Source organism: Lissotriton vulgaris, chromosome 1_1 (genome assembly GCF_964263255.1).
Source record: "Lissotriton vulgaris chromosome 1_1, aLisVul1.2, whole genome shotgun sequence".
In the NCBI taxonomy this organism is placed as follows: Eukaryota; Metazoa; Chordata; class Amphibia; order Caudata; family Salamandridae; genus Lissotriton; species Lissotriton vulgaris.
Window position 1 is genome coordinate 937,326,737 of NC_141685.1, and position 25,581 is coordinate 937,352,317.

At 48.3% G+C, this 25,581-nt stretch overlaps 1 protein-coding gene across 1 annotated transcript; it reads left to right on the forward strand.

Moving 5' to 3' along the window:
- The first annotated feature begins 2,416 nt into the window (after positions 1-2,416).
- KRT8 (keratin 8) lies at positions 2,417-20,574 on the forward strand. The gene is made up of 9 exons (XM_086959138.1): positions 2,417-2,938; positions 10,220-10,428; positions 11,534-11,594; positions 12,364-12,459; positions 15,148-15,312; positions 15,856-15,981; positions 16,681-16,901; positions 18,368-18,423; positions 19,674-20,574. Exons 1-9 carry the CDS (start codon positions 2,579-2,581, stop codon positions 19,901-19,903), a joined length of 1,524 nt encoding a protein of 507 aa, XP_086815264.1. The 5' UTR covers positions 2,417-2,578; the 3' UTR covers positions 19,904-20,574.
- Positions 20,575-25,581: the final 5,007 nt, after the last annotated feature.

A 25,581-nucleotide genomic window follows, 5' to 3' on the forward strand; every position in this document is an offset into this window, starting at 1 on the left:
CGCGGTGAGGACAGCGTTTGGGGTTTTGAATTTAAAAAGCAGCCTTATGTCTTGACTTATAGCAGTACCAGGGCATGTGAATTAGAGTGTTGAATCCTTCACAGAACTCTACAAACACCTTTGTATCTTCTTGAAGTTGGTAAATGTTATGTTTTCCCACACATTTGCATGGAAATTGTTACTTATGTCACAATTCATGTTGCTAAAAGTAAACATACATTGATCTTTGTCACAGAAAAACAGCAAAAATGTATCTTGCAACAAAAAAGTAAAACATCTGCATACATTCTCCATCTTGGCTTAGTCTGATTGGCTTAAAAAACAATCTTGCAAAACACAGAACCCTTTGCACAGACGATGGTGAAATTAAACCAGGAAACTCAGTGTGTTTTGCCAATTGTAAAAATCCTCAACTTTGCAATACTTTTCCGACCATTGGAGAGGAGGGAGGCACACGCACAGAACACTTTTTACATTGGAGGAGAGCCCATCTCAGATTTTACTAACAAATGTTGCCAGGCAGACGTCCTTCTGCAGAAGTCGGTATATAGCCGTACCCACAGTACTTTGCATCAATTTTCCATGCGATTTTAAGGAAGAGAACTTCCTCGCCCCTCGTAATTCATCCCGCACGCAATCACCCTCTAAAGGACTGCAGGTGGCATCGTTACTCGCTGCCTCTCCGCTTCAATAGTGCCATGCTTCTACCCGCCACAGGCCTTGCATTTCATTCCCTTGTTGTTTCTGTCCTCACACAATCCTGCCTGTGCCTCCCTTTACCCCTTTCTCCAGTCTCACAGCTCTTGGCAGCACTGCTGCATGCTGGCATGTGCCAGGCAGTGTTTCTCCCAGTGCCCCCGGCGTAACAGACTGGGCTCCATCTCTTACTTCATCCTGGCTACAGAATGCGGAGACGTGCCAGGCTGTGCACGCTCTCTCGCTTACTTCACCCTGGCTGAATGTTGGCATGTCTTCAGCTGTGCTCTCTCTTCTATTTCACCCTGGGGGATGTTGGATCGGACCAGGCCGCACTGGTTATTGTACCCTGGCAGGGCGTTGGCATGTCCTAAATTGTACTCTTTCTCCTATGCCATCCTGGCTGATGTCGGAAAGGGGCAGGCTCTGTCTCTTTAAATGTAACCTGACAGAAAGGTGGCATGTGCCAGACTGTGTTGCTGCTCTTCCTTCAGTTGGCAGAACCATGGCATGTGCCAAGCGCTATCTCTTTTCAGACTGGAAAGTTGGCTGTCTTTCTGCACCTGGCTGGACGCAGCTCGCCAGGGACAGCGGGCACCAGCTTGTGTTCTTTCTCCTACTGGGCAATGCCTGGATGTTGGACACTCCCAGGCTGCCCTTATTAGCTCAGGCTTCTTGCCTGAATATTGACATGTTCTCTGGTGCACGTTCCACTGTGCTGTTTTTTCCGCGAGGCCACCTCTTGGGCATGGTGGTGGTACCCTGTTTAATTGAGTAACTTGCACACGAGTTTGAATAGTTGGCATGTGCAGGGCAGTGCCCCTTTCTTTGCTGTTTCCACGCTTGATAGTTGCACTCTGCTCAGTTTTTTTCAGATGCTTTCAGAAGCCATCCCACCCCCCTGTCACCCCACTAACACGTAGCTCTAGAGAGGAAGCCTCTGGGACTTCTTATGCCAGTTGGCATGTGCCATGCAGCGCCGCTTCTCTTCTTGTACGATGTAATGGTTCTTTTTCGCATGTCATCTCTTGGATCCTGCGACCAGTAATTATCCTGCCCCCCCTCCCCCTCTTGTCTCCTGGCACAGGAATAAGCCCCAACCACTTCTGTGGGTCGGCATGTGCCAGGCTGTGCTAACTGGGTATCCCAAGGCTGGGGGGCGGCCAGGGTTGTGTACTGGTGTTTTTATCGCGGTCCAGCCAGCTCTGCAATACTCTCAGCAGACACCGCCCTCCGACGGGCCGCCCACACCCATCTTCCCATTGTAAACGTATTTGTATATTTTATTTTATTAATGTAACCGTGACAGTTTAAATAGCGCTGACATGACCCAAATGCATTAGAGCGCTTTACGAGAACGCAGGAAGTATGTTTTAATTCACAAACAGCACAAAATAACCTGTTAGCATTGTATAGCGCTTACTGCCCCTGACGAGGCGCTGAAGCGCTGTAAGTCCTCCGCTCTCTGACTCCCTACCTAGGAGTCTTGCAGCCTTCGAGCATGCTCTCGGTGCCCGCGGTGCATGTTGGCATGCGCCAGGCGTCACTTGTTGCTGCACTGTTGCACCGTGGTGACCGTTGTGATGTGCGTGTGTGTTTTCGGGCTGGGCCTCCTCCGGGATGCGCTGAGAAGCCCTCCCCCACCCCGGCTCCGGCGGGGTTTGGCAGTGGGAGTGGCCGGGCTGCTGCAGGTGTCAGGCTGTGCCCGGCACTGGCTCTGCCCCCTTGGCTCCCGCGCAGCCACTGAGGTAGGGCTGACACCCGATCCCTCGTCCCCCCTCTGTATAAAGGCGCACTCCTGGCCCCGGGGATCGCTCCAGCCTCCAGCTCTCTCCTCTCCGTTACTTGTTGCTCGCCCTCCTCGCCTCGCACAGCCCGCACCATGTCCGTCCGCACCACCCGGGTGTACAAGACCAGCTCGTCGGGCGTCCGGCCCGCCGCCAACTTCAGCAGCTTTTCGTACAGTGCCGGGGGTCCGGCCATCTCCCGGGCCAGCAGCTCCCCCTTCACCCTGGGCTCCAGCTACGGGGGCTCCAGCTACGGGGGCGGCAAGTTCAGCCATGGCTACCGGACGGGCTACAGCTCGGGCAGCAGCGGAGGGGGCATCACGGCCGTCAGCGTCAACCAGAGCCTGCTGGCCCCCCTCAACCTCGAGATCGACCCCCAGATCCAGCAGGTGCGGACCCAGGAGAAGGAGCAGATCAAGACCCTCAACAACAAGTTCGCCTCCTTCATCGACAAGGTGAGCCGGTGGGTGAGATGGGGGCATGTGCGCGGGCACGGGGGCACTCAGACCCAGGGGCACCCGGGCACAGCCCAGACCGTGCATGGGAATCACGTGAAAGTCGAAAGTCAACTCCGTCAGGACATCAGAAGTGGGATCGGACGCCCCTCACAGGCAGGGCAGACACGATCCCGGCTCCACCAAGTATCCGAGAGTGAGCCGCTTCCCTTGGGCCTGCCCACATCTGCCTCGCATGCGCTTAAAGGATGTGTGCTTTCTGGAATGTATAATAAGCTTACATTACACCGAGGCGCACACATAGCCCGGAGTGTGCAGCCTGTGTGCCAAGGTGGCAGCATTGCTTGGGTGCGGGGCGACTGTGATGGCATTGGCACACCCATATATGGAGGGGGCATTCGTGCTGGCACCGGCCGGCCTCTGCTTTGAATGTGGTTGTACTCGTGAGGCAGAGGAGGTGTGTGGTGGTGACAGCTGTCATGGTGTGACGGGCCTGTGCTGGCACAGGCAGACTCTCACTGGGGCGGGGGTGGCTAGGCGGGCACATCACCGGCCCAGGTAGAGGTGGCTATGGGCGGGCAGGTCCGCACCGACCCAGGCTGCGGAAAACAGCGTAAAAGAGACGAGTTTACTAACTTTACTGACAGTCAGTGACTCCTGGCCTGTGGGAAATGCATGCGCTGCTGGCAGAAGGAGGAACGGTTTTGGAGGAAAGGACAGTTTGGTTGGCATTGGGATGCCCTGGGGCTCTGAGGACTGTGGTGTAGGGGCATACAGACCCAGTCTGCTGGCAGAGGCACACCCAGTGTATGGTGACGGGACAGAGCAGCTGGCACGGTTACAGCTGAACCAATGTGCGACGTCTAAGCAGGCCGAGGTGTGCGCCAGGCAGAGTCTCGCAGTGGGAGGGGCGCACGCCCAGGTAGACCTGGTCTCCGTTGGGGCACGAGCGAGGCAGTGGGGCAGGCGCCTCTCTTGGCACAGGTGTATCGGATCTAAGGGGGATGAGGAGTCTGGGACACCTATATAGTCTCTGAGGGGAGGTGGCGGTGTTGGCACCGGTGTACGCGAATGGCTGCTGTTCAGGTCCGGGGGCACGAGGCTGTGCTGGCGCACGGGAAGGTGTCCAGTGCTGGCAGCGGCGGGCCCAGTGTCTGAGATGCGTCATTGTGCAGGCCCAGGGCGGAGAGGCAGTGTTACTGCCCGGCACGGTGGGGGCAAGGTGGACTGGCACATGAAGGCATAGGCAAAATATGATGACACCTCCGAGCCCCTACTACCTCGACACGCTTCCACCACGACGCACACTTCACGCCTCCAAGTTCATTATCCCATCCCCTTCTCAACGCCATTGCAGCTGGACTGAATGTGATATGATCCTGCAATAATACAAACTGTGATGTAACTCTGTATTATATGATCCATCCCGTGACAATTGCGCGCACCCTTGAGAGGAGTGTTAATGTATGATGTACAAACAATGTTTTCTTTCCTCCTGTGAAATCTTTAAAAGATATATTTAAAAAAATAAAATAAATGAAGGCATGCCTGGAGCTAGGGACAGAGGCGGTGCTGGCAGGCGGGGTGGCAGCGCTGCAGCCTGGCAGGGGGGATGGGTGGAGAGGCTCTGCTGCCACAGGTTGAGCAGCCCAGGCTAAGTCACTAAAACTCTCCTCTTGCAGAAGTTTCCCCCGTTTTCTTTCCCGTCCGGTTCCTGTTCCAGTCTCTCAAGTTTGTGTCCTTGAACGCGCTGCGCAGGGCTCTGCCATGTGACAGAGCCCGACATATGACGCCGTCTCCAATTTGCTTTTCTCTAAGGGGAATCTTTCCAGCTTTCTTCTGTTTTCCAGTGTTCACGGCAGCGACAGTTTAGAAAGACGTCCTTTCCCCCTCGCAGCGGCCATGACAGGCCGCGCCCGTTCAAAGGTTGGGGCCGGGCCTTCAGCCTGGCACCGACTCACTCTCGAGGCCTAAGGGCGGGGCCGCCCACCTGCGGCAGGGGCGAGGGTGGTAGGAGTTACTCTGGGCACAGGATAGCGGCTCGTCACCCGCTGGCAGTGCGTACTCCTGGAACATGGGGTGCAGTCAGTGTACCCACGAAGTGGGGAGCAGTGCGTGTACCCTATCCAATATAGCAGGGGGGAGTAGGTGCGCCCATGCAGCAGGAAGCAGTGAGGGTACCCTTACAGCAAGAATTAGTGAGTGTCCCTATCCAAATGGGGCAGTGTGTGTACCCCTACAACGGGAAGCGCGAAGGAACATTTACAGCAGGAAGCAGGGAGTGTATACATAGAGTGGGAAGCAATGAGTGTACCAGTGCAGTACCCTTAAATAAGGGGTAGTGAGTGTACCCAAAGAGCAAGAGGCAGTGAGTTTCCCTCTGCAGCAAGAGGCAGTGAGTGTATCCAAAGAGCAAGAGGTAGTGAATGTACCACTGCAGCAAGAGGCAGTGAGTGTATCCAAAGAGCAAGAGTCAGTGAGTGTACCACTGCAGCAATAAGCAGTGAGTGTATCCAAAGAGCAGGAGGCAGTGAGTGTACCACTGCAGCAATAAGCAGTGAGTGTATCCAAAGAGCAAGAGGTAGTGAATGTACCACTGCAGCAAGAGGCAGTGAGTGTATCCAAAGAGCAGGAGGCAGTGAGTGTACCACTGCAGCAAGAGGCAGTGAGTGTATCAAAAGAGCAGGAGGCAGTGAGTGTACCACTGCAGCAAGAGGCAGTGAGTGTATCAAAAGAGCAGGAGGCAGTGAGTGTACCACTGCAGCAAGAAGCAGTGAGTGTATCCAAAGAGCAAGAGGCAGTGAGTGTACCACTGCAGCAAGAAGCAGTGAGTGTATCAAAAGAGCAGGAGGCAGTGAGTGTACCACTGCAGCAAGAAGCAGTGAGTGTATCCAAAGAGCAAGAGGTAGTGAATGTACCACTGCAGCAAGAGGCAGTAAGTGTATCCAAAGAGCAGGAGGCAGTGAGTGTACCACTGCAGCAAGAGGCAGTGAGTGTATCAAAAGAGCAAGAGGCAGTGAGTGTACCACTGCGGCAAGAAGCAGTGAGTGTTTCAAAAGAGCAGGAGGCAGTGAGTGTACCACTGCAGCAATAAGCAGTGAGTGTATCCAAAGAGCAGGAGGCAGTGAGTGTACCACTGCAGCAATAAGCAGTGAGTGTATCCAAAGAGCAAGAGGTAGTGAATGTACCACTGCAGCAAGAGGCAGTGAGTGTATCCAAAGAGCAGGAGGCAGTGAGTGTACCACTGCAGCAAGAGGCAGTGAGTGTATCAAAAGAGCAGGAGGCAGTGAGTGTACCACTGCAGCAAGAGGCAGTGAGTGTATCCAAAGAGAGTGTATCCAAAGAGCAAGAGGCAGTGAGTGTACCACTGCAGCAATAAGCAGTGAGTGTATCCAAAGAGCAAGAGGCAGTAAGTGTACCACTGCAGCAAGAGGCAGTGAGTGTATCCAAAGAGCAAGAGGCAGTGAGTGTACCACTGCAGCAAGAGGCAGTGAGTGTATCCAAAGAGCAGGAGGCAGTGAGTGTACCACTGCAGCAAGAGGCAGTGAGTGTATCCAAAGAGCAAGAGGCAGTGAGTTTACCACTGCAGCAAGAAGCAGTGAGTGTATCCAAAGAGCAGGAGGCAGTGAGTGTACTACTGCAGCAAGAGGCAGTGAGTGTATCCAAAGAGCAAGAGGCAGTGAGTGTACCACTGCAGCAAGAGGCAGTGAGTGTATCCAAAGAGCAAGAGGCAGTGAGTGTACCACTGCAGCAAGAGGCAGTGAGTGTATCCAAAGAGCAAGAGGCAGTGAGTGTACCACTGCAGCAAGAGGCAGCGAGTGTATCCAAAGAGCAAGAGGCAGTGAGTTTACCACTGCAGCAAGAGGCAGCGAGTGTATCCAAAGAGCAGGAGGCGGTGAGTGTACCACTTCAGCAAGAAGCAGTGAGTGTATCCAAAGAGCAAGAGGCAGTGAGTGTACCACTGCAGCAAGAAACAGTGAGTGTATCCAAAGAGCAAGAGGCAGTGAGTGTACCAATGCTGCGGGAGGTAGTGAGTTTGTAATTAAAGTAGGAAGCAGTGATTGCATCCATAGAGCAGAAAGCAGTGGGTGTACTAATGCAGCAGGAAGCTTTGAGTGTACCAATGCAGCAGGAGGTAGTGAGTTTGTAGTTGAAGTAGGAAGCAGTATTTGCACCCATAGTGTAGGAAGCAGTGAGTGTATCCATAAAGCAGGAAGCAGTGAGTGTACCAATCCAAAAGGGAGCAGTGTGTGTACCCTTGAGGGAACAAGCAGTGAGTTCAGAGAGCTGTAGCTGACCCATGCAGCAGGGGGCGTTGAGTGGTATAATGCAGCGGGGACAGTGAGTGCACACTTATGCAGGAGGCAGTGAGTCTCCACTTACATCAGCAAGTGTACCAATGGTGCAGGCAGTGATACATGTCCCATGGAGCAAGAGGCTCCACGGTACAGGAGCAGTGTGAGTACCTAGGGAGCAGGGAGTGTACTCGTACAGCAGAGGTCGGTGCATGAACCCACTCAGCACGGAGCCGTGAGTGCACTAAAGGGAGCAGAGAGTACTGGCTTCCAAACTACAGGGACGGATCCTAATCGCCCTGCATCGAAGGAGCTTGCAACCCCAGGCCTCTGTTGGCTGCAGAGATGCCCAGAGCAGTCCTGCAAACACCGGGGACAAGATGTGAAGAAATCTCCCTCAAGACTACACAACCCAGGTAATATGTCGAAATTAATTTCCAAGCAAGGGGCTCATTTAATGATTCAATTGCTTAATGGACTTTTTTTTATTAATAACAGAATATCAACAAAAGACATCAGGTGACTTCAGCCGATCTCACGTTTGTCATAAACACATTTCCATACTCCGAAATGATACAAACAAGATATTGATAAAGGGATCATAGGCACTCTGCTTCACCTGGGCATCTCGGGGGCGTACAGATGTCTCCACGGTATCGATTCCAATCCTCCCAAACCTTACCCCACTTTCAGGGACAACCTCTAGCAACAGACTTCTTATTTCACAAACAAAATAGGCGTTGAAAAGTTTTGGATTAATGCAGGATGTGGAGAGATGTGTTTGGGATATAGAGACACTTCTGTGTCTTTCACCCCTACATATATATTCATGGAAAGAGACAAGAGACCCCCAGTATGGTTGTGACTTCCAGGTTCCATTGGTCCTCCAATTAGCACAGGCTCTGCATGAGGACATACAAGAGTGGGATATTCTAGGAAAAGAATTCTGCTTCCTTGCAGAGGAGTCCGGAAGGAGATGTTGGGAGCCACCGGCAGTCCTGCTCATACAAGCTGCACGCCCATCACTGTTTGCATGACTTAACTGTGATGTAATAAATTCCACCATTTTTAACGATAGGGTTATCACTTCTCTGTTGCTATCAGGACAGAGGTTCAGCCATGGTCTTTCTCTAATCTTAGACAGAACTCAGTCTGCAAGAATTCAGCCCATCTCAGTGGTGAACCACCTTGTGCCGAATGGGGAGATCAATTGGACAATAGGTGACTCAAAGTCTAGTCCATCATGACTTGTTCGGAAGGGTTGTATGACATTACAACGCATGCTTTTACTACGCATGCCTTTACATCGCAAGTTTTACAACGCATGCTGTTACAACGCATAGTGTTGAGGGGTGCTGGATAGTGAATAGTTTAATTTACTATTCCAACTCCAGTCCCCGTGGATAGTAGGGAAGGTGTTGGATAGTAAATTAAATCTATTCCCTATCCTAGAGCGCCCCCCAGCGCAATGCGTTGTAATGACATGCGTTGTAAAACTTGCGATGTTATGCATGCGTCGTAAAAGTTGCGTTGGAAAGGATGTTCCCCGTTCGGAAAGAGATGAGCTGGCCTAACGGCCAGGGCGGTCAACCTCGAATCTGCGGAACTGTGTTCTAGTCTTGGCAAGGATGCCTAACAAAAATGAATGTATCCTCATGTAACGCAACTGGTGCTCGTCTAAAGCGCTCTGATACCCGATACCTATAGGTCAAGTTTGCGCTCCATAAAAAAAAAAAAAATAGAGATCGCCAATAAACCTTTTCTGGAGCTGTGGTGCAGATTTCTGAATAAGGTACATGTGCATTCACCCCTGAAAAGGGCAAGTTTTATTGGTGATGCTCTTGCCACCAAACCGTTTCATCTACGCAGACTGCTGAAGAAGATGAGCTTCATCAGGGGGCATGATGTTTATATGCCAAGCAATCTGGATTTCGAGCTGGTCTCCCCACAGCACCAGATGATTTATTAATGGCCATGGACTGGGACCTAATTTCCACCTGGGTCATATCTTGGACTCTACTTCAGCCTTGGTCATTCCTTAAAGAGCATCCCAGGTGGTCCTGTGCTGACATTTATCACAGCTAGGCTGGGTCCATCTTGGAATCTTGAGGGGATTGATGCCTCCCTTTTTGATCAATGTATACTTTAAAGTAACATCATCCATACGCATAAGCTGCAGCACCCAACAATTTGCTGAGGTGGCTAAAAGCTAGAAAGAAGCTCAGGCAAGGCAAAACAGAACTTCTGGTTATCAGTCATGTGAGGACCTCAGGTTAGATCAAGAACAGTGTGAACAGCTTTGTGCCTCCTCTCTGCATGACCCAGGCACACAGACTCCAACTTGTCTGTAATTGGAGTCTGGCCCAGCCCACTCAAGTAGCGGTCTTAGTTAAGTATTTTTTTTTTAATTCCGAGGACAATCGCTAGGTTGGTGGATACGCTCTGTCCTGATCGACCTGGACAAGGTCCCCGCTTCCATGCTTTTGGGTCAACGCATCAAAAGTAAAGGAAGGCCCTGCATGCAAAGCTCAGTTTGCAGCCTGAGAAGTTCAGAATGCTCAGAGTGAGAGAGAACATTTGGCTATCTTCTCTGACTCCAATTTTTTTTCTACATTAAGGTAATCAAAATGACCTTCTATGTGGTGCTGTCATGCAGGCCTAGCTATCTTCAGTGTTGCAGGCTGGCCTGATGACCCAGAGATGATGTAATTAGTCTCTTGCCCCTCAGAGGTTGCATGCTTTGCTGGCCGCATGCTCTATACTCAAGGCTGGACCTGAGATTAACAGTGCCCTGCTTCGTTTTGGTCGCATTGAAAGATTTGCAAATCCAGTTGCCAAATGAACGCACTTAGTTTTCCTATGTGCTGTGACGTGGGCTGAAGTTGACATGCTGGCATGTTACACACTAAAGACATTTTATGTTGCATATTTTGTACTGAATACCCATATATTTTATTTGTCTTAACTCACTGTCTCTTGTCTTTAGGTGAGGTTCTTGGAACAGCAGAACAAGATGCTGGAGACTAAGTGGAACCTCCTCCAGAACCAGAAGACAACCCGCAGCAACATGGACAGCATGTTCGAGGCCTACATCAACAACCTGCGGCGGCAGCTCGATAACCTGGGCCAAGAGAAGCACAAGCTGGAGGCAGAGCTGGGGAACATGCAGGGCATGGTGGAGGACTTCAAGAACAAGTGAGAGGAATGGGGGAAGGGAGGAGCGTGAGTCTGTCTGTCAATCTGTCTGAGGAGGGCTGGGGGATTCAACAAGGAAGAGGTACCAGGAGGCATGATGCAGCAGGACACTCTAAAGGCCGAGAGGACACTGGATGAAGGGTTTGTAGGGTGTTTTGCTGCACTCTCCAAACTCCACTGTTAAGTCATTGATCGCTTAACCCCTTCGATGCTCACGACGAGCTCAGCTCGTCATGAGGTACACCTCTCGTACACTCATGACGAGCTGAGCTCCTCATGAACAATGGGAATAACTCGGGACCATCACAGGAGGGGAATACCATCAGCAGCGATGGTGTTAAGGTGGTGCCTTATCGGAACATCTTAAGTTAGAGACCTCAAGATAGTACTCGTAAAGCTGGGTTCCTAAGATCACCTACAATGCACCTATCGGTGACTCTCGCTCCTAGTGAGTACATATACATTGTCCCGGCCCCTCTAGATTCACCAGTGCAAGGAACCTTTTGACTCCTGGATTATAACACGAAAGTCTAATGTTTGATGCCGGATGCCCATTTGACAACGCTACCATTGAGCATCAAACCAGTCAATTGTGATTATTGATAGTGTTTTTGTTGATTAAGACATATAGCTTTCATAGGATATGTAGGGTAATTCATTTGCTTCATGAATGAGCACCCCGCAAGTGCTTAAATAGTCTCATGAACTGGCCTTCAGATGACTGCCCAGTATGAGTAGAGACAGACTTGTTGCTTTGTCTCTGTGACAGGGATGCTCACAGCAAGGGTGATGCTAGCTGCTTAGCTGTGCAGCAAGGTGCTGAGATTTGTATTTGTTGGTGCAAGTGCAGTGTCAGGGACGCCCTCCAGTTAAGTGTGCATAACTTTTATTTTCAGCTTTCAATTTTCCTCTTATTTATTGTGGACCCTTTACTCCAAGGTGGTTATTGAGCCTCACAACTGAAACAGTTTACTACCACTCGCCTTTATCTTGTTCGTGGCAATCTGCACTCTTCAAAACAGTTTTTCACTTAATTGGTGTTCATAACTCATCCAGATGATTTATTGTCAGTCTGAACTAACTGAACCATCTCCTCCCCATCCAGGTATGAAGATGAAATTAACAAAAGGACAGAGATGGAGAATGAGTTTGTTCTCATCAAAAAGGTGAGTCCTGCTTTTCTTTGAGCTTAGTTGAGCAATCTTCCAGCTGTGGGGCTGCTTGTATGGGCCGCAGTTTGAGGGCAGACTCCCACACTGGCCATGGGTCATTGGAATATGTTAGGGGTACTATCACTCTAGCCCTGCTGACCCCTAGTGGACTGCTTCTGGGTCACCATGTCATAGGTCAAAAGTTGCAGGGGCATCACAGATGTCAGTTGATCGCATGAGGTGCGGCTATTAAACCTTGTCCCTTAAGCTACCATCTTTCGTCCTCCCCAGCTCAGCTTCTAGAGGGCTGTAACACATTTTAGTAGCGCCCTGGTTGCTTTTCTGGGATGCAAACATGGTTATTTAGTGTTAATGAAGATTAATAATGTATAATATTCCCATGTGTGGGCCACTAGGTCTCAACTTTCCCTTCAGTGTGCCTGGGGCAGTTGCCTGGATGGTTCTCTTAAATAGATCCCCAGGGCAGTAGGCAGTTGAGCACAAATGCTTTCATGTGGCATCTTTGAATTTTAAACTGTGCTTTTTAAATGTCGGTGCTTACCAATAGCTAGATTATTGCAATTCCCATAAATAATTTGGAATTTCATTGAATATGACCCATTGTATACCAAACATGAGCGGTCTGATTATTACTTGAGTGGGTGAGGGGGGGGGGGTATGAAGTCTGGCCAGGCCTGCCTCCTAGGAGCTTCCTCCTTCCTCTCTTCTCCATGTCCCACAAATACCTCACTTTAACCGCCTTGTTGTTATTGTGTGTCATTAGGATGTCGACGAGGCCTATATGAACAAGGTGCAGCTGGAATCCCGACTTGAAGGCCTGACCGATGAAATCAACTTCTTGCGACAGCTCTATGCGGAGGTGAGGCTCGTGCTTCCTCTGTGGTACTTTGTCATATTCTGCATCCAAGAGCAGCACACAGGAGGCCTCGCTCTGAAATTTTTAACTGATGCTGGTGAATCATGAAGACATTTTTGCACAGAAAAAGAGTCCTTATCAAAGCCATCTTGGCAAACAGGAGTGACAACGGGGGCAAGCGACACTATGAACCTGTAGAAGGGCATGTTTTCCTTGATTTTTTGAACCTCTCAAGTAAACTGTTATTTTGCTATAACCCATGCCCAGCCTCAACTTTGCCCTTGTAACTTGTTTTTTAGGAAGGAGCCAGCCCAGCTTTCCAGTAGCCGCTGCTACCGAATGGGAGTGGTAGGGTTGGGGGGATAAAAAAAGATTTAAAAAAACAATCTTACCTGGAATCGCGCTGGCCGCTCCTCTACCTGGTCCTCTTCATCTTCCTCGAGTCTGGCAGCAGGAAGCACCGGGCTCCCAGGCTTTCCAGAGCCAATCATAATGCTGCAATGCAGTGTTGTGATTGGTCTGAGGGCCGTGGTTCGACTATCGGACAGGTAGTGAGAGACGACCGGTCAAAGCTTAATGTGCACTTACAGAGTGCCCACCACTCCACCCCATGCAGTGCTCTGGCATCACAGAGCCCAGCTCCACCCCACACAACCAACGGAGCCACCGCAGTAGGAAAGATGAAAGGATAATAACGCTGTGTTATTATCATTTTATTTTTCCGCTGTCAACTCCTCAGAGAGCAGTGGGGCGACGCTCCTTTGCCTCAGTATCTTTCGTTAAGGGATAGGGAAAGGCAGAGCACACCGTAGCAAAATATACTGTGCACACCTTTAGTGTATGTTATATTTTGCTATAAGATATTATAGACACTCTTTGGGCAAGAAAGAGGATGGATAGAAATGTAAAAACTTATAGTTCTTATAAAAAAAACAAGAATGAAGCTTCAGGCAGGGTTTGTTGTGGAAGTACCACGGGTAAAAACACCAAGGGGCAGATTTACAATCCCCTTGTGCTGCCAGTGTGTCACTTTTTGTGACGCTCTGGCAGCACATTTCTCTGCCCCATATTTACAAGGACAGGAAAAGCCACCCTAAGGGGCTTTTCCTTGTAAATACGGCCCCTTTACATGCAGCATTTTGCCTGAAAGGGGCGTTCCATGGGTGTTGATGTGGGAGTTCCCACGCAACACCCATGGAACCAGACACATTCCCAGATTCATGAAGAATCGGAAACCTGGAAATGCGTCAGTATGCTACGCCACCCTAAAGGTGGCAAAGGCCGGACTGGGAACCGAAACCAGCCCTAGCACTGGCCGGCCCCCCTGGAGGGGGTGGTGGTGGTGGTGGGGGGGTGCTGGCGAGCTATTTGCTAGGGCCGGTTTCGGCCGATTTTGTTGCAGAGGGCCGATCTTGCTGACCCTTGGTAACAAAAAAGCCCCTCCCCTCCCCGGGACCCAAAACAGGCCGCCTCCCTGGTGGCTCACCGGGAAAACGCCAAGTGCCCGCTATGGCCAGTCCAGCCCTGGAGGCAGAGTAGCGAGGCGCAACAAGGAGAAATGTTTTAATTTCTCCTTGTTTTTCCTCTTTCAATGCGTGCTGAATTCTACAGCACGCATTGAAAGAGGAAAATGCTTGTGGTGATTGTTTTGTGCAAGGGGGCCTGCGCCAGCCCATGGCAGCTGTTTGTGCACCAGTGCAGGGAAGAGCACAGGAATGCAACATGTTATTGTAAATATGTTGTATGACGGTGCTCTGAAAGTGTAGCAGTGTGGCGCAGCCAAAGGGCATGTGGTGCCGCATTGCCCCCAAGCTTTTAAGCATTTTCGGAAGTCTGAATGATTTCTCGCCAGTTTAAAATCCTACAGAAGAGAGTTTCAAAGCTACAGTAGCCTTTGCTGGTAGCTCGCTAGCTATTTGCTTCACTGAATACAAGCCTGGGTCTCATGAAATAAGACACCCAGAAAGTTTAGAGTACAGCGGGCAAAGGTTTAACATAAATGACGGTGCATCCCTATGGATATAGGGAATGTCACTAAAATCAACCAGCAGATGTTAGACGCACACATACAGGAGAAACTCAGCATCAAAGCTTGTGTAGAAGTTCCTTCTTTGTTAAATTCTGAGGCATTAAATCAAAATCAGGAAAGACAGCCGAAAACTTCTCGTTTTTGTTCTGCCCTCGACATTTAATTATCTTTCACCATCAGTCCTAGCTCTTGATACGTATTTGTTTACAGTGATCACTCAATTTATTACCTTTCTTCAATTGCTAAAGTTCTATGGTCTTTAAGTCTAGAATCTGTTTTTGAATTAATTGTAGCGTTATTACATTTCTAATGTTTCCTTAAAATTGTTTGAGGATACTGTTATATTGCGTGGGGGGGGCAGTGACATTTTTGATTTGGGGCATGATATAGAACTCGGCGGACGGGCTACTCCGTTCCAACAGTGACGGATATCCCGTCCGCCGGAATATAAATACCATTACATCCTATGGGGTTTATATTTAGTCGGCGGAATTTCAGTCACCATTGTGATGGAGTTACCCGTCCGTCCGAGTTGTAAATCAGGCCTTGGTTTGTATGTGCAGAGATACTGCAATGGCATTTCAGAGGCAGTCAGTGGGTTTTAGGTACTGTACCTGAGATCCAGGTCTAGCCAATAACCTGTGCCTTCTTGAATGTGACAGGAGCTGAATGAACTCCAGTGCCAGATCTCAGACACCTCCGTCGTCCTCTCCATGGACAACAACCGCAAACTAGACCTGGACAGCATCATCTCCGAGGTCAAGGCGCAGTATGAGGAGATTGCCAACAAGAGCCGGGCTGACGCTGAAAGCATGTACCAAGTTAAGGTAAATAATTCTGTGCGTGTGTGTATCTGTGTGCCCCTCTTCATTAGAGCATGAGCCCTGCAGGCCACTGCGGAGTCTAAAGTTGCCAAGAACAACACTTGCCTTCCTAACATTACCGGATCTTCATATTTTCCGGTTCCTTATCACAAGTAAACATTGGTCCCCTTCCTGACATTCTTGATGGCTTTAGAAGGATGAGAACATTGCCATGAATTAGAGAGAAGCAATGCACTGGCATTTATCGCAGACAGACACCTTCCATACGTAACTGACGGAAACGCTGTAGGCCTCTCAAGGAGTTTGGAAATCATGTTATACATACCAATACAAAGCAGTATAATCCAGTCTGATCAGATCAGCTAGTCCTAGATGGTGTATGCTGCTTCAGGTTAGCCCCGGAACTGGTGAATCTCAAATATGCGCACAACGAACTGACCGCGCAGTTTATGCTATCCATGCCCGCAGACGTGAGTCAATGCCCTATGTGAGGTGCTCCAGCTTCTCCAACCATACTGACTCTTTCTTTTTGATTCCCACCATCAGTATCAGGAGCTGCAGACCTCCGCTGGCAGGTATGGCGATGACCTACGCAACACCAAGAATGAGATCGCAGAGATGAACCGCGTGATCAACCGGCTGCAGTCTGAAATTGATGCCCTTAAAAATCAGGTATGAAGGTGGACAATACAGTGAGGAACTACAGGGACAGCCAGACTGGGACTTCTGAGCATGTGAGCAGAGTCGCGCTGGACAGCAGTCCCACCCAATCATTGCTATTGTGTCCTGAACAGAAAAATAGAATTTCTAAAGATTTGATCCCTTTGGGAATATCTGAATATCTGTGTATCCATTTAAATGATCAGACACAGCATAAATCACAATTTGTGTATAGAACAGCTGTTGTGATAACTCAAGAGTTGGGTGTAGTTGTGTGTGCTCTGGAGTGGCCCAACTGTCTCCTTGCTCCCCCACCCACCTCCTCAACTCACATATCTCCCTCTTGAGACTCGGGCTGCAGCTTGAGACGGGGGATTTTCTCTTTAGTCCAGCCCTGCGCATTCTGTGGCCCCTAGGAAGGGTAAAGAAAACCAGAGTGATGCTTGGGTCTCCTTAACAACAACGTACAACACCGCAATTGAGGCGGGGAGAGGGCTGGTGTCGATTTACTTCTAAGCTATTTTCCTTCTCACTCACTTCCTGATGCCAAGTTCTGCCCTTTAATGTCATTGTTACAAAAATCCTACAACGTGAACTGCTCCCTTCCATCTTGTATTTTTTTATTCTTCAATACCTGTGGCCCCTAGCATAATATTTTAAGAACCAGTGAGGTGCTTGACATTGACCAGTGACCTTCCTCTTATTTTGTAGCGTGCCAACCTGGAGTCAGCCATCGCTGAGGCTGAGGAACGTGGAGAACTTGCTGTCAAAGATGCCCGGTCTAAACTGGGCGAGCTGGAGGCAGCCCTGAATAAGGCCAAGCAGGACATGGCGCGCCAGCTCCGCGAGTACCAGGAGCTGATGAACGTTAAGCTTGCCCTGGACATTGAGATCGCCACCTACAGGAAGCTGCTGGAAGGAGAGGAGAACAGGTTGGTGCAATAGACCATTTGTAAAATGTAGGCTGCCACCATGTCCATTCAAGACAGAAATATCCAACGTTGACAGTACTGAGAGGCAGAGCTTAATGTGTAAAAAAAAGAATGACCAGGGCCCATGTCAGAAGGCAACTGCATCTTACACCATCCGTTGCCCATGCCAGCTCTGACAATAACCTCTACTAACCATGATACTTCTACAAGGGTGACAATTTGGACTATTCCAGAATGCCCAAAGCTAGAAGAATGGCTTGGGCGGCCGGCATTAGTAATTTTTAATGTATAAACAGACAGTACCACCATGTGATAGACTGTCATAAGTACCAGTTCTGACACTTTATGGGCCAGTGCCGAGTACCGGAAATCACCAGCTCAAAATAAGCACTGGAAGGCATACTCCTTACCCTGGGACACCACCCACTGTCATGGCAGAATAGGCAAACAACATACTATGTTTCTGTTCAGTGGCTATCTGTCCAATAGAAGCTCTGACTTTACTGTACCATTAAAGTCAATTCCTCAGACATAAATGTACAAATGATTCCAAGTGACAGTGATAACTCAATGCACATTCTGGGTGCAGTTACTCTGAACCACGGCTGAGGCATGGTGCATCAGTTAAGTAACTGATGAAAGGGTCTTTATTCCTAGCAGTTTTGTGCCTAGTGCCTTGCTTAAAAAGCGCAGGTACATCGAACAGCTCCCGGACTGAGAACGCAAACCAGCTCTGGCAATTAACTCACATTCAGGTGTGAAAGGGGGTGCTGGTGAAAACACTGCTGCTGCTACATAGCTGCTGCTTTTGTAACAGGGGGCCTATATTGCAGAGCTGCTGGAAAACCGGCCCCAGTAACAAAAAAGGCCACAATTGGTCCAAAACCGTCCCCACCCTCCTAGCCCCCCGGGGAAACTGCCATGGGTACAAACACGCAAAAGGGCTTCGCAGTCAGTACCCGTAATCTTTTTTCACGGTATGCGCATAGGACCAGGCAAGCACTGACTGTTCTATTTCTTAATGTTGCATGAAAAATCACCCACAGGCAATTTGATCAAAATTCAACAGTTAATATACAGACACACAAACCTAGATGTATTTAAAAAAAGACAATAGCAGGCCTTGATGTACGAAAAGCGCATAAAATGATATTTAAAGAAGCATAACAAAAGTGCTTCAGAGCTGCAATGATGAGCTATTTTCTAGATTATTTGTGGGGTGGAGTTCTCTGTTGACTGAGGATGGGAAGTGGTGCAATTACTTGCCAGTGTAGGAGTCTCGGCCCTTTATGCACCGAAAGCAACAGGCGGGGCCAGTTCATGCATAAGGCTAAGTTCCTGTCAGTCTTCCTATTGTTATCGTATTGTAATTGTGTGACATGAACAATGCACTGTCCCACTTAAGCCTATCCTGTAATAATCATATATTTGCGAATGGTGTGTAACTCTGCTCTGTTACGTCCCAGGTTGGAGTCCGGTATGCAGAACATGAGCATTCAGACAAAGACTTCCGGATACTCAGGTATGCGTGCTTTATGCAGAATCTGGAGGCCAGGTGGCCCAGTGCCAAGAAGGGTTGTGCAGAGAAGGAAGTGGGACATCAGGATGTAGCACCAGATGTCATCAACTGCCCTGGCTGTGATAGCCACAAGGGAAAAATTAGTATAGAATGGGCCTTGGTATTTATTAAAGGGGAAAGGCCCCTTTTCAAAAGTCTTTAGAACGTGACCAGGGGCCATATTATCAAGAAAGGGCGAAACATTATCGCCGCTTTTATCTGCAGGAAACTGCCGCTAAAGCGGCGATAATGGGCTTGATAATATGACCTTGTGAATTCCTATAGAAGCCCAGGTTAACACCAGAACCTGGGCTTCTAAGGGAATTCACAAGGGCATATTATCAAGCCCATTATCGCCGCTTTAGTGGCAGATTCCTGCCAATAAAAGCGGCGATAATGTATCGCCCTTTCTTCATAATATGGCCCCAAGTTCATCCTTGCTGTTAATGTTACCTTCTCTGCCTTATTCGAAAGGCCGCTCCGTCTGTGTTATTTGTATTCTGCTTTGTGATCTACTTGAGCCCCTGAAGTAAGTGGTATCTGAGGAGAACTGCAGTCTGGGCACAAAGTAAAAGGCTGCTTTTACTTGTTGATATGAAGAAAACTATAACCTTTTACTTACACCTTTCTGCTGAAATTGGCCTAAAGGCTGCACTCTTTACCCTCCTCAGATGTGACTTGCGGTTTCAAATCTTGACTGTAGCTCACAAAATGGAGGCTACAGGTTAAAAAAAGAAAGTGAAAATAGTACTCCTTGTAAAATGTTAAAGTAGCAGTAATACTTGCTTTTTGCCAGTTCTAGGACCCATTTAACTCTGACAGAAAAGGCAGGAGGACCTTTAATGCAATTTGAAAGGTCTATGCCTGGTATCGAGTTGAAGGGCACAGAATTGGGGCACAAGAAAGGGATGTAAGTTGGGCTTTGGGAAGAGGTGGTGGGTCTGTGCTGCAGGAGGAGGTGTCTGGGGTAAATGTTTGAGTTGGTAAAAGTTGCAAGGAGTAACAGGCTAGAATTTAATCAGTAAGGGGTGTGATTGGAATATATGCAGCCACTGGCATAAAAGCTTGGCCGAATTTTGACATTTCACGTATGGGGGCACGTGAGCTCATGTAAAGCTTCATGAAGACTCAATATGGGAGAAAGGAAAGTACTTAACATTTCTTTTAGTAAATGCAATCGACTAACAGGAATCTTTCTGGTTTACTCTCCGCAGTGAACAGCGGGTATAGCGGCAGCGGGTACGGTGGCGGATACAGCAGTGGTGGATACGGCGGCAGCGGCTTTGGATCGGGATATGGCAATACATTCTCGAGTGGTGCCTACGCTGTGAATGCTGCCCCACTGGAGAGCTCCAGGACAAAGCGCACTGTCCTGGTCAAGACAGTGGAGACCAAAGACGGGAAGGTCACGTCCGAGTCATCCGATTTCTTCACCAAGCCTTGAATAACCCAACAAAACATTTCACTGTTCCCAAGTGCCTTCCGTCAGCTCAGCCTCTCCTGGCAAGCCAAGCCAATTTTTATGGGACTTAGTATCAGGTAGATATTGGCAAAGGGGAGTACTAAATTCCCTTCATAAGGAATGCCCAATTTTGACACTTGCATCCAGTGTTACGTACCTCCCTCAATTCGGCTGACGCAAGGGCCCGGGTGCAACACTACCCGCGTCACCAGAGGGTTCTTCTGTAACCGTGACCAGGTCTATGAGCTTCCAGGAAAGGCTGAACTCCGTCTTATCCTCTTCCTATCTCCCCTGAATTGCCCTCCCTGCTTTCCCTGCTAAACACCCTTCTGACAACTAGAAAAAAACAACCAAAGCACACCTTCACGCCGAATGTTCATATCAAATATTTGTACACTGCCAGAATCCAATATGGACTCCCAGTGCTTCTGGCATTCAATCAGCTGACAGCCAATGAAATGGCTGCAAGACATTCATCCTAGAGCCTTCCCCCAACAATAAAGTCCAGACGCGGTGCTAAAGGGTTGAGGATGCCTGTTCTCAGGCACTTCTTGCATCTTGTGCAAATATATGTTCTTTCTTTCACGCTCCCTTGAAAGGAGGCTTCTCTAAGAGGGCTGATTTCATGCAATAAAACATCTTTTTTTGTTTAAGAAGAGTCTGTGTGCTGCTTATTTGACAAGACCTGGGGTGGGCGACACATCGGCTGCTGGAAAATGTTGCCTAAGATGCCAGGACCTTCAGACCTCCACTCATGCTCAGCAGAAATGGCAAGTCGGAGATTTCTTGCCCAGTTTACACATTTAATACAAAATGTCCCAACTTCACAGGAGATGATAAAACACTTGGTACCTGTGAGTGAATATTCCACTAGTGTCGGAATCACATCACTCCTTCCAGACAAAAGTGAGTTAAAAGAATCCGGCAATGATACTGACAACGTTTTTCCTGAGTAAAACCTTATATTTTAGCCCCATACCCCTGGGAGATGCAACTCACCTAGATAGCTAGAAAAAGAAGGTCGATTTAAGGTTATGTTCTGCTTTACTCTTTTGCTGGCATTTGTAATTATTAATGTATACTAGGTTGTCCAGGAGTGCGTTCCTTGCAGATCTGCGCTTTCCATCGCAGTCCAAAATAGAGTCCTTTGATACCTTTTGAGTAATGGGTACAAGGCCATCTCTAGGTTGGGTAGAAATATTCATTGAGCTATGGTTGTGTGGCGTGATGTAAGCTTTAGATCTTGAAGCTAAGAGACTGTAAGTACACCTGAAGGTTAATATTAACTTTTTAGCTAATAGGTGTGCGTTAATTACACATGAAGATTAAGATTAACCTTTTAGCTAATAGGAGTGCGTTCCCTTTCACGTCAGCGGCTCGCCAATGTCAGACCACGTTATCTCATGCACCTATACTTGGCCTTGGCCAGTAGATAGATTTTCATAAACTTGATCGCAAACTGTGAAATATCCTTACAATCCAGGTCTGTGGAAGGGATTTGGAAACCCGTCTCCACTGCATCTGAACACAAGGCTTGATGTTGTTTATGAGGACTTGTGCTAAATTGCAGTGCACTTCTCTGCACTAACCTGCTTGCCCCATACCTGGCAAACCTGGTGGTCATAACAAAGGCTTCCAGATGAAGCGATAACCAAAGCCTTTTCATCAATATGTGAAAAAGTGTCCATGTCATAGGATGGAACATGCTTTCATGCCACAAGATGCAAAAAATGTGTGTGTCAATGGATGGACAAGATTTTTAGGCTAGAAAACAACATAATAAGATGATAATAGATTTCAAGTCATAGGGTGACGAAAGTTTTCAGACCACAAGACTAAAGCTTTCAGTTCATAAGGTATCAAAAGCATTAAGGTCATAAGATGAAATACATTAGCACTCATGAGACAACAAATGCTTGAAAGTCACAAGAGGACACTAACTCCTGGATAATGAGATTATAGAAGAACCCAGAATACACAATTATAAAGGTCGTGAAACAAAACTTCCTGGTCACAAATGACATAAACATCCTGGTCATGAGATGATAAACATGTTTGGCTGAGGATGAACAAACACCCACGTCAGGAGATGATAAAAGGTTCCAGGTAATGAATGACTGAAAAATATTCCACTATATAAGAAGATAAAAGTTTTCAGGCAAAATAACAAAGGTTCCAGATCATGAGATGAAATGAGTGCAGGGGTTAGAAAAAAGTGTGAAAAAGAATTCCTGGTCATAAATGGTAAAATGTTCAAAAATTAAACACAACTAAAGATGCCTGGCCACAAGGTGATGACTAGTTTCAGAAGAAAAACGCTTCTAGTAAAGATATTAAAAATGTCTCACTCACGAGATGATTAAAACTTCCAATTCATGAGATGACTACAGCAGAGTACTGTGATTGGATCAATGCTTGTTGTGGCCATTTAAGAATAGGGTAAAGTAGAACAAAATTGGAGATCCACAGCTCCAGGATCAAACCATGCCCCCAGCCTTCACATTTTCTCACCCCCACGAATATACCACATTTCATACGTTTCAGTTGAGTTCCATTCATAAAACAATATCTGTGGCAAAGTCAGGGGCCGAAAAGTGAGCATATTGCTATGTAGTGCAAGTCGATGGTAAAAAAATAATAATACCGTCTACAATATTATCTTTGTGCTTAATACCATTTTGTGCATTTGATATTCAGTTGCTGTATTGCAGCATGAATCCTTTTCTGGATTCAGACGCTGTGCATTATTATACGATCTATTAGTTGGGTACAGAATCTTCTTGTTATTCCTCCTTCCTCTTTTTTGTTGTGGTTGGGCACAGTCTGTAGCCATTTGGTGCTGTGTCCATCCTCCTATGACGTCAGTCGTATGCCCCGGCAGCCCCTGTGAATGGTCTCCATCTTCAGATTCTTTTATCTGCCATTGGGTCTGGAAGCGACTCCTGGAGCTCCGAAGGTGCCACGAGAAGTCTAATCACAAACCTATGGATCATCCATCAAAGAGAAGGAGGAAGCAAATAACAGGAGGTGAGAGCACAAAAAACAACAAAAACCACCAAAATAGGTGATGGTAGGGTAGGACATCAGAGATTGCGTAAGTCATCAACCATGTGGTTGGAGAATGCACAAGGAGGCAGAGAGTACCACCCAATGCCATGGAAAATACCCCATTAGATTCAACCCCCTCCCCTCCCAGTGCAACTGAGCATTTGCACATAAAGACAACGACGAGGTCTGTAACCTCTGCTTGCCGGGGGACCACAACACTAAGACCTATGAAGCATGCTCTTAATTCATGCCCAACCCTGATATTGAGGGAAAAAAAGAGTTGAGAACACCACACAAGCATGCGGACACAAAATAAAGGGGGCGCGTGGCTGAGGAAGCTTGGACTGTTGAGTGAGGGAGAGGATAACCTAGAGGAGACAGAGGTGGCACAGGTGGAGGGCTCCGATACCAAAGTAGAGGAGGTCAGCAAAACCGAGACCAAACAGCTGATAATGAAGCCCAAGGAGGGAGATCCCTGACAACAGAGCCAGTTAACATCCCAAAAACATTCTGGGGCCAAGCCGAAAGTTATGGCCTCATAAGACTGCCTCGTCGACGAAGCATTCAGAGACTGAAGGGAAATCAAGACCAAAAGAAAACCACAGGCCATGAAAGTGAAGCGCAGATGGCACTCAGTCCTGGTCGAAACCATTGGCATCCATGTTGATAGGCAACCAAGAGAAGAAAAGACCTAAGGAGTCATCAGTCACACCGTACTCGAGCAAAAGGAGGTTGAAAACCATCAATGTCTATGACCGAACCCTCGAAACCAAGAGGAAGAGAAGTCTGCCCAAGGCAGAAATGGCAGCGATACTGAAGAAAAAGAAGGATTTTGATATGTCAATAAAGGAATACAGAATTCCTTTATTACGGGTTGGGGAGGAAGAAGAGCATGGCGAGCTCGAGCCACCACGAACCATCTCCGCCCGACAACATTGCTATTTACAAAGAAGAGCAGCAGACAGGTATTGGGTACAGCTACAAGAAGAGAGTACACAGGCTTGTTTCCTCCTAGAGACACACCTACCATTTCAATGCTAGAACCAATATCTCCCTTTGCTACCAAGCATCCTGGATCAAGGAACAGAAGCTTTCAAGGAACCCGCATCATGCAAGGCAATAATACCAAGAATTGAGAAGAAATATAAACACTCCTCAAAAGACCCCGCATACATCAAGGGGTATGCAGTGGCAGACTCCATCATTGTAACCAAGATGAGAAAGAGGGCCAACATCCACGGGCACCTCTCCGGAGAAGGAAATGAAGAGGATTGTAGCCCAAAAAGTCAAGGTAGGAGCTGCGACACAGCGGAGAATCCCAAACTTGTATGCTCTCCTCAACCTTCATACACATAGCCACAGGGAAGAAGTTGGAGAACTTCTAAAACACCTCCTAGAGCAGTTTCAGAAATGAGGAACTGCGCTGGCGGAAGGGGAGAAAGTAAGAGCAAACACTTGCCTAAAGTCTGCTTTGGATGCACCGGACATGCACATCATGTAGATCGTCCCAGGAACATCAGTGAGAAGGCACACTTGGTTGATGGATGCTCGGAGTCCAAACTGAGATTCAAGCGCACATCATAAATATGCACTTCACAGGAGAGAACCTGTTTAGGTTTAAAGCATTTTATTAAGACAAAAGAACACGGGGAGAGGGAACAGGAGGTTAGGGTTACATACAGTACAATAAGAGAAAAATCGTAGCATCAGGAGCGTGCTCGTGGAACAGTTCGTTAGGCCAGAGGAGAAGCAATAGCAGATGAGAAAATGAAATGCAATTTATATCTCCACTCAGCGCATATCCAGCACCCCAAATCTGATCAAAGAAGGCAATGAAATTGACACCAAAAAGCACAGACCATCCCCCTCTAGAACCCCCGCCCCAAAGAAAAAAACAACTCCCCCCAACCCCCCCGTCCAATGGCCCATTACCAGTACTACCCGCCCCAGAGCCACACCCCCCCTCACTAAGAACCCGCCTCCCACTCATTCTAGTCTGCCGGAGTCGCCGGCGGCGTCAGCCTCAGAAGCCTGAGGTACCTCGGGCAGGTGAGCTCCCTGAATTCGGTGGTTAACAGCGTAAGGAAGGGTTGCCACAGCTCATCAATTTGATCTATCTCCCCCGCCACCGTAAGCGACAGTTTCTCCATTCCCAACACGTGCCAGAGTCTATGTAACCAACCCGTGATGGAGGGGACAGTGGTAGTGCGCCAATGGATGAGGATATTCTGGACCGCAGACCCCAGCGCGATTGCGATCTGCCTGCCCCTGCGGGACTTCAGCGGATACATTAGGCCATTAGGGAGGCCCAGCAATACATACGCCGGAAAGCGCGGGAGCTCAATTTCAAAGTGCTTATCCACCTCATCCAGAACTTCCTTCCAATAGGCGGCCAGCAAGGGACAATCCCAAAGAATATGTGAGAGGGTCCCCACCTGCCCGCAACCTCTCCAGCACCCCTTATCAATGTGCCTATTCATCTCATACAGTCTCTCTGGGGTGTAGTACCAGTACGTGGACACCTTGGTAAATGTCTCCGTAAGGCCGGTATGGTACGCAGAGTGTCTTGCCCGGTGTGCGATCTGGTCCCATTCCTTATGGCTGAGTGTCCT